The 18,010-nt window shown below is 38.8% G+C and overlaps 1 protein-coding gene across 1 annotated transcript in view; it reads right to left on the reverse strand.

Moving 5' to 3' along the window:
- LOC149280560 (ATP-dependent translocase ABCB1-like) overlaps positions 1 to 7,241 on the reverse strand; it is a 28,440-nt gene extending 21,199 nt beyond the window's left edge. The window contains exons 1-2 of the mRNA XM_089500410.1: positions 7,177 to 7,241; positions 4,282 to 4,371 (exon numbers count right to left, since the gene is read on the reverse strand). Of these exons, the coding sequence (XP_089356536.1) occupies positions 4,282 to 4,371; positions 7,177 to 7,241 (155 nt within the window). The remainder of the gene's footprint in view (positions 1 to 4,281; positions 4,372 to 7,176) is intronic.
- Between the last annotated feature and the right edge of the window lie 10,769 nt (positions 7,242 to 18,010).

The following is an 18,010-nucleotide window of genomic DNA, read 5'->3' on the forward strand; positions in this document are numbered from 1 at the left end:
CCAACCTAACAACCTTGTACCTCTTTTACAGAAGGCACCTTAATGAGAAACGGATATCGATCAGCATATGAAGAGTGCAAATCATGTACAATATTGATTGACCACCCAAAATGATGAGAGATCTGGTTCTTTTACCCATAATTATCCAACACTAAATTATTTATTTCAGCTTCATCAGCTACTCATATGCATTAATTTTTATTTGCCTATTTCATTTTTTTTACCTTTATGGGCAAACCCACTGAGTTGAAATACCGCATTTTTATCATGTTTGCCGGGATTCCATTTAATTTACTTATGGAGAATGGAAACTGCTAGTTCTGCATTTGTAAAGGTTATGATTACACCAGTCATTTGATGGGTCCTGCCTTAAGATGAAAACATAAACATGCTAAACATTTAACCAAACACTCCAGATGTAACTTCAAGCACCATATTTCTGATCAAAGCGACTTCAAGAACCCACTGGCTCATAATCTTGTTTAGTTTCATTGTTAAATGTTCTCTGAAAGGTCAGAACAGACGTACATTGTGGTGCTTTTGCAAAGGTTTTTAGCAAGGGACTTCACCAGTTGTGGGTAACTGAATGTAATGTTTGTGATGAGCGCTTTATGGGTTAATATTTTCCTGTTTATAGTTATTTTGACGTGAATACGATCACAGCACGAAACCCTAACTCTTCAAAGAACTCCCGGGGTTCATTTCAGGATAAAGGTTTTTTTTTTTTTACTTTAATTTGTGATTAAAAGGAAAACTATTTTTTTTTTAAATGTTATATTGACGATCTTATTTTCCCACAAATTTCAGAGGTTTGCGGTATATTAATGAAGCCACGGAACATATCAGCCCAGTGTTTTTATATTTCAGCTCTAGAGCTAAAATGTGTATGATGTAAGCAGTGAGGGAATTTAAACATGCACGACATAGATATATGAATCTGAATCGAAGATGAGACCAGCGACTGATAAGGTCTGAGTCCGGGCAGACCAGATGGGCCGGATGGGTCTTATCTGCCATGTTTGTATGGTTGGCAAAAAGTGTCTCTGTTTTTAAAGTGCAGGAACCCAATGATTTGTTTTGATTATTAATTGCTTATGAGAGGATAACGTATGATTGTATTTATTGTATTTTATTTAAAATTTATCTGGGTTTTTTTTTTTAAAAACCCTGTCAACAACAGATGAAAGGGCGCCGGCATTGGACCTTTAATTCTATATTATTTTTTGTTTAATATACTAGTCTAACCCTCACTGTCTAGTAATTTAGGTCTATGCTATATAAGTTATACATCTATCATATATATATATATATATTTTATTTTATTTTTAATTTTTTTCAAGTAAATCTTTCTAGATTTCATGTTAGGAGTTTGCTGATTACAGAAGAGAACGTCAGCCTGAGCTGCGGATAGCCTGACATTTTGGATGATTTCTCAGTTGCATTTTCAAATTTCACAATGCATGAGATGGACAAAAAATGAGAATTGAATGCAAAAAACTCTAAATAATATTGCAAATGAACCTGGATATTATTCACCAAACACGCAAGAAAGGATTTTCAACAGGCGGTATTTTAATGTAATATTAAAATCAGCTAATTACAGGTATTCGGCAGCCGTAATTAGACGATAACGATAAGTGGGGCAGAGAGTTAGACATGTTGGAATATATATATATATATAGATCTTATCAGACAGGTTATCAGACAGGTTTAATGAACGCGGATACTGCATCTTGATTCACCTCTAATCACAGCTAAATGAACTTTCCAGTAAGGCTTTATAATAAAATTATTAGCAGTGGTAAATCTTAAATACCAGAGGTACCGAGTTTTTAAAAAAAGGCTGAAACATGGAAACTATTTCTTACAATTTCAGTCTCTGCCACCTATTGTAAGACGTTTTGTATTTATTCTAATATATTGCTTTTCTTTGTGTACACACCAGTGACATTTTCTGCCATTTTCTCCAAGTACCGGTAATACTTATTTTGTCCATAAATGACACACATTTGGGTTTTCACTGACCCGTTAACAGTAAACTTAATGTAGGGGGCTACAAAAGTGATTTGGGGACAGTTGTGGAAAAGTGGCTTATTACTATAGTAACCAGTGAAACGTTCCCGATGTTTTGTACCCTTGGCCTGCCGCCTTGATTGCATCCTCTCCTGCGTGAAATCCTGCCCATACTCATCCTATATTCCTGATTTATTTGGTCGTACCCTTAATAGCACCAGGTGAGGTGGCAACATCAATGAATGTGATGACAGAGACAATAGGAGTTGGTATACATGATACATGATCCTGGCTGTCACCTTATGTGTGATCACAAAGAGAACCAGTTACTTAATAATGTATTACCTTCTATGAGCGTATACATCCCGTATACCTCGAAAAGGCCTTATCACATTACCAATCAACAACATGCTCAAGCTGACCGGAACATTCCAATGATCATCTTTGATAATAAGGGGACCCGGGGCAAGGCTTACTCCGTGGGCCACACTAGCCCAGGCATATCCGACACAAAGAGATTGCCGACACAGACCTCTCCACTAGCAATTCATTGTGGTATGTGCATTAAGGGGTCTGAGATATGATATCATACCCCAGAACACTGGAACATCAGGTGGCACGTAGACCACCAAAGAGTTCTCTGGAAGAGGTCTGCGTCGGCACAACCTCCACCTTTCTTGGTTTGTGCAGTGGGGCTGTACATACTAAGTATGAAGCCAGACTCGGACTGGCCATCTGGCAAAGGCCTGGTGGGTCGCTGGCCATCGACGCCCCATATCCACCAGTTATGCCGCTTCAGGGACTGGATATGCCTGTCTGCAAGCTAGCCATGTGAACATAAAAATGTAGCATATCCAACCGCGGACCGAACCTACGTCATCAGGTATCTCACCTCGTGATGGCCGGTCTGGCCCTGGTAAAAGGGGTTGTGGGCCTTTAGGCTGAATTTTGGCACAACGCAGCCGCCACTTTACAAAGTTTTTCTTGTTTTTTTTCAGTTTTATACATAACCCGGAATATATACTAATTATTTTGCTTAGTGATGCATACAGCAAATTGAATTCATTGGATCTAATGTACAAGTAGCAATAAGTGCGCAGTGCCATCTGGCATTTGCCTGGTTTGCCCAACGGCTAGTCCAGGCTCGTAAGAACCAAATGAGGTATTAAGAATTTGAAAATCCATTCTCAAATAGTCAAATGATCTAACATGTTAAGTGGTTTTATAACCTGCGCTATCCTGGAAATAGTTCTATTGGTTAAAATGCAAGCAAACGTACTCTTGGTCAGCGCAACCTTTTTGTACAGTTTGGGCTGATTGGAATATTACATCGTCAACAAAAATTATCTCTCTAATCAGTCAGCATCTTTATTGAGCTAATAAGGTTCCATAAAAGTGCCCGTCTTGTTCTAAACTGCAATAAAAATGCATGTTTTGTATCTTTGGAGAGCCTATTACCTGGGCGCAGTCCAGTATCCATCTGTGAAAGTAATATTCTTAATATATTGTACTTTTTAAAATGTTTGCATAAATAATCTATAGCAAACGTCAATAAAAACATCTAATATTTATACTTCCGGGCAACATGGTCACAAAAAAACACATATTATTCCTGAGATATATTTTCCTGGTGGTCTTGTGGTAAAAGGGCTTTATTGCCAAAACATTAGGGAATTACCTTACTTTTTGTCTATTTTAGTGTCTATATATACCTTTTGGCTACAATCTAGGATGGAATATTCTGTTCACTAATCGAAGTTTTAAGTCTAAAAGTGTAGCTTATCGTCGAAAACCCTCTTGTTATAGTGTTACAGCTAGAAATGGCCTTGTTTTCCATGAAAACAACTAAGTGACCCTAAACTTTTGAACGGTAGTGTATGTGAGTGCGTGTGTGTTGTATACTACGAGGTACAGGAGCAGGAGACTTGATCTCTACCTCTGCCATGGGCAGCCTATGACTGTATGGAGATCAACATAAGGGGTCTCCTACTGTTGTAAGGCTGAAACACCTTCATTTTTAAAAAAATAAGAAAAAAAAACAAACATAGAGATCATTAAGAAATTAGGTTTATTCTGCTGCCCATCTGTGATGAATAAATAACAATGTTTTGATGTTGTCTGTGATGAGCCAGACCACAACTTTACACCAGACTCATTCAGAGGACGTACTTCCAGTACTAATAAAATGACAAAATCAGATCTGCTGATTCCAGTCTCTTCATTTTTACATAAAAATAAAGATAATAAATATTTATACAATTAACTCACTTTTTTGTGCTGGGGTCTGATATGGCCACTGCAGCTCCATCAATTCCATTCACTTCGCTCTTCCCTTTCTCACTGTCCATTTTTAAATGTCTATTAAAAAAAACAGAGATGTAAAAAGTCATAAAATAATAGAATAAAAAAATCAAACCATTATATATTCTAATTTTAATCCAAGTCACTTAAACACACATGAGGTCATCAAGGTTCTATTATTCCTTTCTATGCATTAAAATAAAAGGTACCCACCCTCGGGGCATTTGGGAGGCATCTAGTTAAATGTCTGATGATCCAGAGTCCAGATCCTGAGTGTTTCTTTAACTTACCTTTAGTGTTGCTTCTGATACGGATAGGAGACCAAGTTTATCTTTATTAACGGTGGGGTTTGTAACGTCCGATTTGCCCCACTTGGGGCTGTTGATGGCAGAAATGGAGACAGGGGACCGGCAGACACCGGGGAAAATACACTTGGCTCCTCCTGCTCGGCAATAATTGACAGAATACACAGCGCCTGTGACTCGGCAGAGCTGGATGCTGTCCCGATCAGCGCTGATCCCGCTCCTCCTCGCTCCTGCGCCCGGGGTTAATATTAATAATGAAGTTAAGGACTTGAATGAAGGCAGCTGCCCCGCCTTGCACTTGACTTACATCATCCGGTGCAGCTCGGCTCCCACTTACATCCTATCCGCCTACTGTCTCTGCGAGTAGACACTGAATACGGCACTAGCAGAATGAGCTCATACCCTGTGGATGACATCATAGCCCTCAACGTCTTCTGTGGGGCAGCGGCCACTAAATGAATCCGATGACCTGGATAATGTCTGTGATACCATTGACTACTAGCCCCGTTCTGTGGTTCAGGGTCACTACAGATATGTATATAGATTTTATACATTACAGCAAGACATGATTATTCAGTAACAACTCTCATCACACTCAGACAGCCCTAGTGGGTGTTGTAAACCAATGACAATGAAGGCTTCTCCTATATTAGCATGTGGGTGCATTTATCACTCAGTAACGCCACTGACAGATCTCTGGTGGGACCTGCCTAGAGTGTTCTGCACAGTTTTAGAGACCCCATCTCCAGAAGGATACTGATATTTGGAGGAGAATAGTTTGCAGGATGAAAATGATAAGGACTGGCCAAGGGATCGCAATATATATATATATATATATATATATATAGCATGGTGGACATTTAAGGGCAGTTTATGTCAAAGAAGGAGAAATGGGGGTAATAATCTAAAACTAGAGAGTCAGAGATGTTTTACTTTACTTAAAAGGAACTGCCTTCCAGCTGAGGTGGTAGACTCTGTTTTTTTGGATTATTGTTATGTTTGAAGAAAAGTGTTATCACCATCCTAAATAATAATTGTTAGATAATGTGGACGTGACGTTAGTTTTCATAGAAGGAAAAATGTCCCTTGTGACCAAGATCGGAGAGCAGGAGGCTGGCTGAGTGTCATGGGATCTGGTCCCAATGACACACCCATAGCAGCTGCTTAGCAGTGTAATCCTGCTACTTAGTACCATGTACAGCTGCAGTGATAACAGAGATGGAGATGTAACATCATTTCATTTGATTCAGGAAACGTCATGGAGCTACATTTACGGTGCGGCTTCGCTGTGTGTCGCTCCCCAGCACATCAACCCACAGGAAACAAAAACGTAACATATAATAATGACATTTTCTCCATTTCTTATAAGACCTAGAGAGGATGTGTATAAAATATGACTTCTATAGGAAGTTTTCCTGAGAACATACATACACATACTGCCACCAGACGGGAAACACTTTGGGAATGCATGCCCACGATGCCCTTTCGCACCCATGTAGCATTTCATGTGCATGCAGGGTACACACGGCAGTGCCAGCTATCAAGAAGTGACCAGCAACTGCAGGGAAAGTGAATGAGAAATGTTTCTGGCGGAAATACTATTATATATATATATATATAGTTAACAAAAACTTAAATTCCTAAACAAATAGTAAAAGTAGCAGAAACAAAATCATTTTCTTAACTTAATCTTACATATATGGTTGGATGTGTATATAGATTGCACACGCAGCTCATGCAGGTGACTACACAACATAAAGCAGTTTACACACAGAGAATAGGTAGAAAATATATATACCCACAAGTATGCCAAACAATCTGGTGCCCCCAGCATATGAGTATCATCCTTCCTTTTATTGGGAAAGGGCATAAGGCACCATTGGCATCATAATTCCTGATCTGAGCATGGTAGCAGGGATCAGGATTTTTATTTTACCAGCATCCCAGTCAGCTGATCTCGCAATAGATTAGCTGGCAGCATGCGGGCACTTTCATTTCACCCCTCACACCGGCCGTTGGTGGCAAGCATCCCTTTAAATATGTATCATTCTCTTGTTTATTGTGTAGTGATTCTTTAATTCTGGTGTAAGCATTGAGGCTTCTCCCCCTAAAAATCATGATGAGTATAGTACAGTATTTTTTAAAATTAAAAGTTCTGTTTTAACATATAAATATAAGAATCCCCATGAGCCAATTTCCTTTAAATGCTTATGTCGCAGAAAGATTTTTCAGATAAGTTTTACTTTATTAATGGTGCAATTGTTCTTTATTTCTGCAAAATACAATGTGAACTGCATTTGTAGGTTACATGTTAGAATGTAACAAATAGGAAAAAGGATTATTTTTGGCGTACTCATAAATATTTTTTTCTTTAATCTGCTGATTTTTAACACCTTAAAGGCCAATCGGGGAAATCTTTGCTTTTGCGGTGATGAAAGAAGGTGTGGTTTGGGCGCAGGGCTTTTTGAAGACTTTTATATATTAATATATAAATAATTATAATTTATAATTTATATATAGAACAATATTTTTACTCATGTGAATTAATAAGCATTACCGTGGCTTATAGTTTTGTAGAACACTTTCATATACTTTCTGAACTCCTAAATAAAAGAGGGCCATCAGGGTAGGAAAGGGTAGAAAACGTTTTGGATCCCAAAGAGGGAGTATCCATCCTAAAGTGGAACACGTGGTATCTAATTAATGATTTTTTTTCCCTATTAAGAATTGTATTAGATACAATAAATAGTTACAAATAGAAAGAAAAAAAACAATATTCATGAATGAAAAAGCTCGCTCACTGCTGCAAGATAGGAGTTCACAAGTTGCAGGTAAATACGAGAGAAACAGAGAAAGATCGGAAAGGAGAAGAAAGAGCACTTGGTCCCCATAACTTACTGCTTGAAGTAAGCCCAGGACTGGTTTTGCCAGGAGCTTCAGTAACCCTACTGGAATATAGACAGGGATTATGCATGGAATCTTACCCGACGCCTATTCTGCCTCCACCTATACTATATCTTTTTGTAATCTGCTGTAGAAACCAGTGCCCAGTAGTGTCATTTTCCAATGGTCAAATTATGTTCTGTAAGCTTCTTGGGTAGATATGTAAAATAGGCAATTCTGGGACCTTAGGTAAAGATAACCTTGTGTTTCTTTCTATGAACGAGAAAACAAACCCGATTAGTTCAGGGCATTCCCATCAGATATGTATCATTGACTTGATTTCAATTTCACCAGCATAGATTGGAGGAGTTGGGAAAAATGTGTGCCGAATGGGAGGAAACTAGGTACAATCCGCACAAAATGTTCCTGAGGAGTTACAAGGGATTTGAGCAATGAGAGAATGAGGTAGGGTTTCTTTTTTCAGCATTCCATTCTTCCTTCATCAAGCTCTTTCCAGGTCATCTTCCCGCCTGGTCATAAAAGGTTGTTTTTGGGGGATATCTTGGGCAAGTAATAGATCATAGCAGTAGGACATTGATTTTTTTTATCATGGTTATTTGACTAAAGAAGGGTATGAGTTTATGCTTAGGGTGCCCCAGTATGTTATTTAGTGAAGTCATCAAAAGATAGCGCAGCTGGACAGATTTATAAAACTCTTATGCAGAAGGGCATATTTTCCACCTAGAGCTCCATACTGTTAAAGAACTCCTCCTGGAGCTAGCATACCCAGATTATATATATGCCAGCTTTTTGCCAACCTTGTAAATTAGTGTCAGGAATCCGCAAGTCCAATGTATGAGCGGGAGTTACGGGGAGAGCTGCCGAAGACCCTCTACTTTTGATGCATATTTTTTCCAAATCTTTATTAAAAGTTCTGTACTTGGTAACATAGGGAGATCTGGAGGCAGTGGTTTGCTAGATAACCACGGCCAATAACAAATTCGATTATGGAACATTATTGAATCCTCCAGATCCACCCATGCAATCTCCTCCGATTTAACATGTAGCTGAATATTTTGCGCCATCACTGCCCCTTTGGAGTTGTGAGGTAGAGACGGGATTCCCAGCCCACCACAGGGCCTCAGTAAAATCATTTATCCGAAACTCTTGGTGGTTTGTTACTGTAAATAAATGTATTCATAGTAGTTCTATTTATAGTTGTGGAATGTTCTATATGTATAACTACATTTCGGCAGCAGCTTCTTTTTAACAGCTGCTATTCTCCCTAACCATGAGAGGTGAAAGTTGGACCAAGTTTTAATCTTTTTGTTTTTTTAATAGATTCCCATGTGCAAACAGCATTAGTTTTCAACTAAGTTGCTGGAAGGAGAGGTCGTATATTTAACCAAGATATGTGATGCTTTCTTTTCTCCAATCAAATGGGTATTGGGTCTCTTCCAGGAACCCCAGAGGAAAGGCCTTTGTCTTGTACTAATTTTTTTTTTGTTATGTCCTGGAGGGTATCAGGAAGACCTGGTAAGGAATTATCTGGTTCTTATGTGACGGTCATAATATCGTCTGCATGTGGTCCTATTTTTATTTCTAATTCGGGTGTAATAGCCTTGAGTAGATTCATTGTTCCTCATTAAGGTGGCCAAGGGCTCCAAATAGTGGACAGTCCTGACGGACCATTTGTAATCTCAAGGAGAACAGAGAGAAATCCACCATAATACATTTCTGCTGATAGATAATTATTGAATAACTTGATGTTCTGATGAATGCATAATTCCAAACTTTTTGCCGCTCATCTACACACCATTCGTATAAGCGCCAACTAATTCTATATCAGTCTTGTAACAACACCTCTTATTAACATAACCTCTCATTAGAATGAATTCATTTCCTATTTTATTAGCGAACACCTAAGGATACAACTCCCCTTTGATTATGCAATATATATATAAAAAAATGGGTTTGGGAAATTTATGAATAATACATATATTTCCTCTTTTTATACAGAAATAGTGCATTGTACTCAAAACATGAATATACTCATGCAAATCACATTGTGAAACAAAACTTTATAAGGCAACACAGTGAATTTTTTGTGTTACTCTCACGCAATCTGAAACCATAACTGGTCAGACCAGACTTGTCAGGCGACAAATATTTACACTGAACACCTCGCTATGTACAGTAGGTAAAATACAATAAGGTCAACTTTGCCGTTGTGTCTGAAGTCATTTCCAAATGTTATTTATAGATGGGCGGTTATTATCAGGAGATGGCTGACATAGAGGGCAGATGGGCTGGCCTGATTCATATGGGCCACTACCTGACGCTTTTCCATGTGCCTTATACCAACCCTACATATGGCCACCAGGATGTCTAGAGTAAGGAGGCAATTAAGTGGATTTTCGTAGATGGTTGGATCCTTTCCTGCACCTTATATTGGTTTTCCATGGACTGGCTCAGGCCATAATTTGGGCATGTCAAATGCTTCCTCAGTGGACAGTGGGGTGCAACATTGTTGCGGGCAAAGGGGTTATTAGTTAAAAGAAAGGTCACTCCACTCTTTTCCGGATGAATGTCCAAAGCCTTCCCATAAATAATTTTAAGCTTTGCCTCAAAAAAATGGCAGCACTTTCCGTTGGCTCGAATTAAAAATGGCCCCCAATTTTCATCTGAACCGAATAGGGAGGGGACGTAATTTATTGTTTTTGGCCCATTTGTCTATTTGACACTCCCATTGATTTTGAAACTGGCCGAAATTGCAAAGAGCGGACGGGTGATTACGCTGCAGCGCTTTTAGAAAGTAAGGGATTTTTTTTAAAAGGTAAAAAATGCATATTAAATAACTTTCTACTTTGTTATGCAACTATGCATTGAGGTATGTTGAGGTTGTTTGGGGCTGTAGACTTTGTTGTAATGGTTCAATACACTTTCAGAATTTGTTACACAACCACGACATCATAATATCAGGTGTTAGAAGTTTGACAATGTCCTTGTTCTTTATGTGCTTTATAGTCTGTAATAATCATATTCATTATTTTCATATTGTTCATGTTTATAAATGTATTAATAATACGTTAACTATGAAGATAAAGGGGATGTGACTTTGTCTCAAATTTAATAGTACTAAATGAATTTATTAAAACTACTTATAGCTTGTTCTTCTATATTATTATTATTATTATTTTCAATATTATTATTATTGCAGTGTACTTGCTCTGAATATATTTACATTAAAACATGCCGTCAAATTGTATGTTTCTGAATGTAAAATATATTATTTCGGGAAAATGGCAGGTCTGGTTTTTGGGTGCCGTCCAATTTAACATCTAAATGCAGCTTTAGAAATACCTTTCCTAACGGATGAATGTCCAAAGCCTTCCCATAAATAATTTCTGCCTCAAAAGAATGACAGATCTGCTAAGCATTATTTTTTTAACGTACTCAGTTAACGTTTTGTATAAACACGAGCGTTTTGTATAAGCAGAAGCGTCAGGCGGGGTGTGCGGTATTACTTTGTTGTATTCCAGAATCTGAAGTATGGAGTGGAGCGAGAATCCAGGTTACCGGAGGAACAGATGACAACATTTTCCTAACTGCTTTTAAGTGTTACAGAGTATGGCCCCTATCAACAAATAACCCTGTGTTTCCATATTATAGTTTGTCTCTAATTTTTGTAATGTAGTTATGCTTCATCTGAATTGGGCAAAGCGTTGTCAGGCTGAAATTAGCTATCACATGCTTCAAAGCAAAGGAGCCTCTATCACCCCCCTACCCCCAGAAGACTCAGAAGTTTTAGCCCAGAGGGCCAGCTAAGCTATATTGGGGTTAGAAACCCATTTAGAAAACAGCATGCCCAGGGTGCCCGATCCGGTCCTATTACTATCCCTATCCTCAGAGGGGATATGATAGCATTATATAAATATATACGGGGCCAATACAAACCATTGTGTGGAAATCTGTTCATAAACAGGACTATGCATAGGACACGTGGTCATGCGTTCAGACTGGAAGAAAGGAGATTTAGACTAAAGCAGAGGAAAGGGTTTTTTACAGTAAGGACAATAAGGATGTGGAATTCTCTGGCTGGAGAGGTAGTTTTATCAGAGTCTGTACAGATGTTTAAACTGCAACTGGATAAATACTTGGAAAAACATAATACTTAGGGATATAATCTTTAATTATGGGGAAACGGCTTATTGATCCAAGGAGAAATTTGACTGCCATTTTGGGGTCAAGAAGGAATTTTTTCCCTGGTTAGTGCAAAATTGGAAAGAGCGAAACCGGGGTTTTTTGCCTTCTTTTGGATCAACAGCAACAAATTAACAGATATAGGAAAGGCTGAACTTGATGGACACATGTCTTTTTTCAGCCTATATAACTATATACACATTCATCCATGATAGGAACACAGAAAGGATCCAGAAATGGTGCATAAGAGCCTTTGTTTTAGACATCACAGAGGCTATGCATGGAATTGCAAGTAAAATACACAAAAAGAGGAATGAAGGCTTCCAGTAATGTCTCTAACATATTTAAATCAAAGCAAGCCATGAGGATATTCCCTTCCTGACTCCTTCCCAATAATAATTGTGTACACGGCATGTAGCTAGGACAAGATCATAACATCTAGGATGTTGGTGGGGCATAATACCTTAATGCGATTTTTTCACAATATAAGTATTTATTCAAATAACATCTGAAAAACATGTTTACTGATCAATGAGAGCAAATGAGCACAAAGCTGAGCACATGAGTAATTATATCATGCATTAGGCTAATTTAATGGCAGGATAAATCCATATATAGTGTTAACAATATGCACTTGTCATAAACAGCATTTAGTAAGCCCATTTTCTTGGCACTAAGACATAGGTCAACTGTGGTGTACTTTGACATATGCAGTAAAGTTGTAGAGAAGTTACATACTACGGGATGTCATTTATTCACATTGTCACCTGACTTGTTCTAGAATCTTTAAGATAACTGCTAGATATGGCTGGAGAGACACATCCTGTTTGGAAAGTTTCAGGAAAAAACAATATCTTATTATAATCCCTAATCATGGTCACTGGGCAAAAGTACTGGTGTGTGTTTGGCCGCTGGCTGGGTATGCCCTGACGCATGGTACGTGAGCATAAAAATAGCCGTACATATCCAGCCATCGGCTTCCCTTATTCACTGATATTTAACAATTCTTAGCAATTGGTTAATCTATATATCTCCAAAGTAATTACACTAACTGCTAAAATAAAAGGTATCAACCTCGACTAAAGACTAGATTAGATCAGCTTGGTGGTCGTCCAGTATCCTGGTGTTTGTTATACAATTGCTTTCCCCTCTAAAAGTTTATTCTGGCAGGCTCGCACAGAAGGGATGTGCATGCGTGTTACTATAAAACAATACATCTATTCTGAAATAGGTTTGAAGTAGTCACAACATATCACTGTTGGGCTGGTGAGATTCTCATAACACAATGTGGGACACAGAAAATAGACATTTTTTTTTTTTACAAAACTGCGACATGAGATAAGTTGATCATTTAAAGAGGAACTCCCATCATTCGTGTTTAACCACTGAAATCACATTAAAAAAGGAGCTTCCAACAATATTGTTATCTGTTTTAAAACTGTTCTAGTTTGCATTTTCAGACAACTGCATATTTAGCATGTGTTCAACTTCTCACAGTGTTATCTTAGCCCAATCTACTAATCAAGATCTGATCAGGATCTGAATGTGATGATCCCACAGGGTGTAGAGTGCAGAGGACACTGCCAGCGACTGTACTGCCCACTGTAGCTGAGACATGCTGCATTACACAAAATGAGTGGCAGAATACACTCCTAGGCTTTTTTAAGCTTTTTAGATAAAATCTGTAAAAACATTAAAATGAATAGGGTGTGATGAAATGTTAAGGGTTGAAAAGTCAATAAATATTGCGTGAGTGTCTTGATCCAAAAACTCCTTCCCAATTATTGCACCTTATTTATGAAACAGTTGTATGATGTAATTATATAACCAAGTATTATATATATATATATATATATATATATTTATATATATATATATAAACGGATTAATGCCAATAGTCAATTATTAGTCTTGCCACATATGCAAGGAAATGGGAAGCAGCCAAGTTGTGTGTGACTCATGTTAAGGATGTGGTAACTCATTGCAATCTAGAGTTAAATATAGAAAGCAATATGGACATGTCTAATACATGCTTATAAGGACATGGCATGTCGCTTTATCATTCCTCTGTCCATAAGCCATGATCTGGCTACTGCCCATCTTTCCTGAGCTTTGTCTAAACCAAATGATGTAACCTTTCGTATTTATTTGAAATAAAGACAAACACTCTCAATGTGGAATAAACAGGCCGTGTACTTTTATTTAGTTTAACAAACATTACATACTTTAAAGAAACTCTTGGCCCAAACCCAGAGTCTCACCACCAAATAAATTAACCCAATAAATATATATACAAAGCCATCCGCCCTAAAAGCCAGAAGGCCGACACCATTTCACCAGTCCATCCCAATAAGGGACAACTTTAACCCCAACAAAAGCACACGACAGATAAATAAAATATTGCAAAAAAAATTTTTTGTTTCTCAAGAAGCAGTTCCATCTTCCGCCCGCGGCTCTCCTGCACAGCCGAGAATACTAGCCTTGACAGGTAAGTACCAACAGCTTAGCAGTTCGCCTTGTGGCATGAACGCTAGCGCTACCACCCCTTCTATTTATAGTTTAAATTTGCGCCTTTTGCACGGCGCGAGGCGCTTCAAAAGCGTCCTCGAGGCAAAGGCGGCAAACCACTAAGCGGCGTGCGCAACTCCAGCAGCTTCTAAGTTATATAACTCAGGCTATTTTTTTTTTTTATTAAAACAACTGCCTTAACTTTTGACCCTTGCTATATACTCAATAGCTGACCTCTGTGTGAACCCAAAACCTCCTATCCCCACAACTACATGTCGCCCTGCGCTATTTAGGCGGCAGGGCTCTTCACAACATTTCTGAGGGACAAACAAGCCATCTGGCTTGTCTAGCGGGTGTAGTTTAGTGCTTAATAATGCTTCGGCTACCCCCTTATTTTTAAGTGGAAGGGTTTTCCATCACCTTTACCCACCATAACTTTTGTTATGTGCTTTGAGCATAGCATAGGGTTGAAAATGAATCAACCCATTTACAGCTTTGATCTTGTGTTCTTTGTGCTGCACTCCTCAAGAAAAAGTACATTGAACTATCAAGTCCCCAGTCTTCTTCTGGAGTCAACTCCTTTAAGAGTGAAGTGAATCCTCTCTTTCCTCCCCAGCCAGGGGTACTTGATCTTTTTGATCCCCCCCAAAGAGGGAAACCACCTAGGAGTTCAAGAGATGGCAGCCAAAATACCAGCTCACCTCCCCCGCTTAAATTCAAGGTAACAGCTCCACTGTGGAATTCGTGGGGCATCCATGAACTATACAACCAATAAATATCCAATGCAAAAATAACATCCACTGTAAAATAATTCATCCCCAAAATGCACATAATGTAATAATGTTATTAGGATCCTCTAATAAAGGGACCCGTTCTTGTTATTATGCGTATTTGTGATCTACACTGTGTTACATTTGCATGAATATGGAATTTAACCCCTTCGTAACCCCTGTCATATGAAACATGTTGTGTACCTTAACCTGCATTGGCTTTGTGTACTGTACAACAGTATCTATTAGATAACTTTAAGTGTTTTAGGGGCTCAAATGATCTAACTGTCACTATTTGTTTTGGCATAAATGTGAAATAATGGGGAAAAATAATTTCCTTGTAGTTTTTTCTTACTTTTACTGTATCATGTGATAGTTTTCCACCTATTCCTCTAGGGTGCCTACTACTTACCCATCTCTCGCCCGCTGAAGTCTAACTGGGGCTAGTCCCCCCTTGTGTGTGGATAGCCCTGCCACTAAACAAAGCCCTACAGATTGAGCTAGCAATTCAGTGAGGAATGGGTATTTTATGTCATTTCAAGTCCATGAAAGGATCATGTAACAAATGTTTCCTTTTTAGGTTACAGTATGATTTTTTTGAATGAGCTCATTCACTTGTAAACCATATATGGTTGCTGGCTGATGATATTATATCTTATATGTAATCAGCTATTTACTTTCCCAGCCCTTTGTTACCTACAATTTGCTTTTGCAGACAACACATGATTAATTCTGACTGTATCATAACTTATAACTTCATAATTTAATAATGATTGAATGACCAGAGAAGTCTTCAGGAGCCAGGGGGGTTGTCAAAAAACGCATCAGTCAATATCAAACCAGTCCAGTCCTAGCACGTTTATTTTTCCTGAGTTTGGCCCAGCTTGACTTTGACTATTCTGTTTTCTGGCTCCCTGACCTCAACTCTGATACCTCAACTACCCTAAGGCTAGGTTTCCACTTGGGTTTTTGTCCTGCGTTTTTTTCTTGATGAAAAACGCCAAGAAAAACGCCAGGAAAACTGCCACTGCATTTACCTGCGTTTTGGTGTTTTTTTCTGGAGTTTTTTCTGGCGTTTTAGCCTTTCTGTGGAAATTGCTTTTTTTACCTTAGGCAGTTTTTCCAGCCTTTACACGTTGGAATTTTCACCCAGCTAAAAGTGATTAGGATAAACGGCAAGTATCTGCCCCCTCCTGATGTCATTTCCTTGGTAGAGTTCTACGCCCCGGCGGACCCTTTTGTCTCTTTTCTGTGGTTTGTAAGGCATGCTTTATTCCGAATGTCTGCTCCTCTAGGAAGATTGGCCCCAAATGATGGTGCAAATTGTTTGCTGTTGCTTTTGGCACGCAGGGTCCAGTTGGTTTGTTTGTAATGGCATGTTTGTTCCAAATGGTGTAAAATTCAATATGAACTTTGTTTTGTGTGAAACTGTTTGTTTCCAGCCTATTTCTCGTAGGACACACAGATACCGGGTCCATCCTCTGCATTGTAACTGTGGGAAAAAACGCCATAAAAACCGCCAAGGCAAAAAACCCACATGGCTTTTTCATGGCGTTTTTTCTCTCCTATAGACTTCTATTGGAGAAAAACGCCAAGATTTCCTTGCAAAAAACGCCAGAGTGTCAACATGCTGCGATTCTGAAAAACTGCCACAGAGCCCAAAAAAGCAGAAAAACGCCAAAGAGGACTGAAAAAACGCCAAACAGAAAAACGCCAAGTGGATATGGCATTGTGCGATTTCCTATTGAAGAACAGCTAACATCTGGCCGCAGCGTTTTTTCACCAAAAAAACGCTGTGTGGCTGAATTGGCGTTTTTATGGGCGTTTTTAGCAAAAAAAAAAACAAGTGGAAACCTAGCCTAACTCTGGCTCTGATATTGATTATCCTGAACTCTGGCTCCCTGGCAATGGCTTGTCCTTATTATCCTGCTTGTGCACCGTTAGAGTCTTCAGTCTTGAAGGATCATCAGCATACCTGGGAACTTCTTAGCTCTGGCTACCTGGCGCCTTCCAGGACTGCCCACTGACACCGCTCATGGGGTGTTCTCGCTGATGTCATTGGGCAGTCCTGCTGACATCTCGAGAAACACCTCCATTTAAAGGGGAAATGAGCAGGCCGTGTCAAGACCCCGCTCCCGCCAACCGGAGGATTGGGGTGTTAACCCGGAGAACCTGAGGAGCAGTGCTTCACCCGAAGCGTTCCCAGGTTTAATCATCAGAAAGTCCCATGGCCACTCAAACCCGAGGGGGAACTGGAGGGCACTGAGACAGACTGGGACACAGTGTCTCGTCTAAATGTTTAACCCCTTAAAGACAATGGGCGGTCCCTAAACCCATTGAAAACAATACAAGTCATTAAGGGGTTAATTATTTTTTCAATACCAGGGAACACTCTTATGCTTTACCCTTATACACAGCATGATCTTGTTTAACAACATGGACTCCAATATGCATTAAATATTAAAATAAAATATTTTTTGTTTGCAATAGGGTTGCAAATCTCATAGTTGAGTCATTCAAAGAGATTTAAAAATTAATTTTTTGTTGACTAGATGTGATTATAAACATGGAAAACTGGCTTGACCCGAGCTACTTTTATGAACACGGTTGAACTCAGCATGTCTTTGTGTTTTTGTAATATAGTTCTCACTCCTATCTACATAACCAGAATTGCTTTATTGTTAGAATAATTACATGAATCTGGTCATGTGATTGATTTGTTCTCAGCAAAAAAAAAGTAATTTGACAAAATACCTAAGCAGAGCGGCCTCTTCTGGTTAATCATTAATAACAGCTAGAAACTCTCTCACCTTAACAAAGGTAACAACACCAAGGTGATCTCCAGTTCTCTCTGTTGGGTGAGGTAACAGATTATATGGCTGCAGTAAATACTTTCATTCTAACCTGGAGATCAAGTCACTTTTTTTACTGTAAGAATATTTGTACAAAGAACAGATATAGCTGGCTGAATATGCTTACCAAGAGTGGAGGCGTTTGAGCAGGAGCTCATTCCACCTCATCCTCTTC

The sequence above is a fragment of the Sceloporus occidentalis genome, unplaced genomic scaffold, assembly GCF_023333645.1.
Source record: "Sceloporus occidentalis isolate IW3139 unplaced genomic scaffold, rSceOcc1.0.p SCAF_154, whole genome shotgun sequence".
NCBI classification, from domain to species: domain Eukaryota; kingdom Metazoa; phylum Chordata; class Lepidosauria; order Squamata; family Phrynosomatidae; genus Sceloporus; species Sceloporus occidentalis.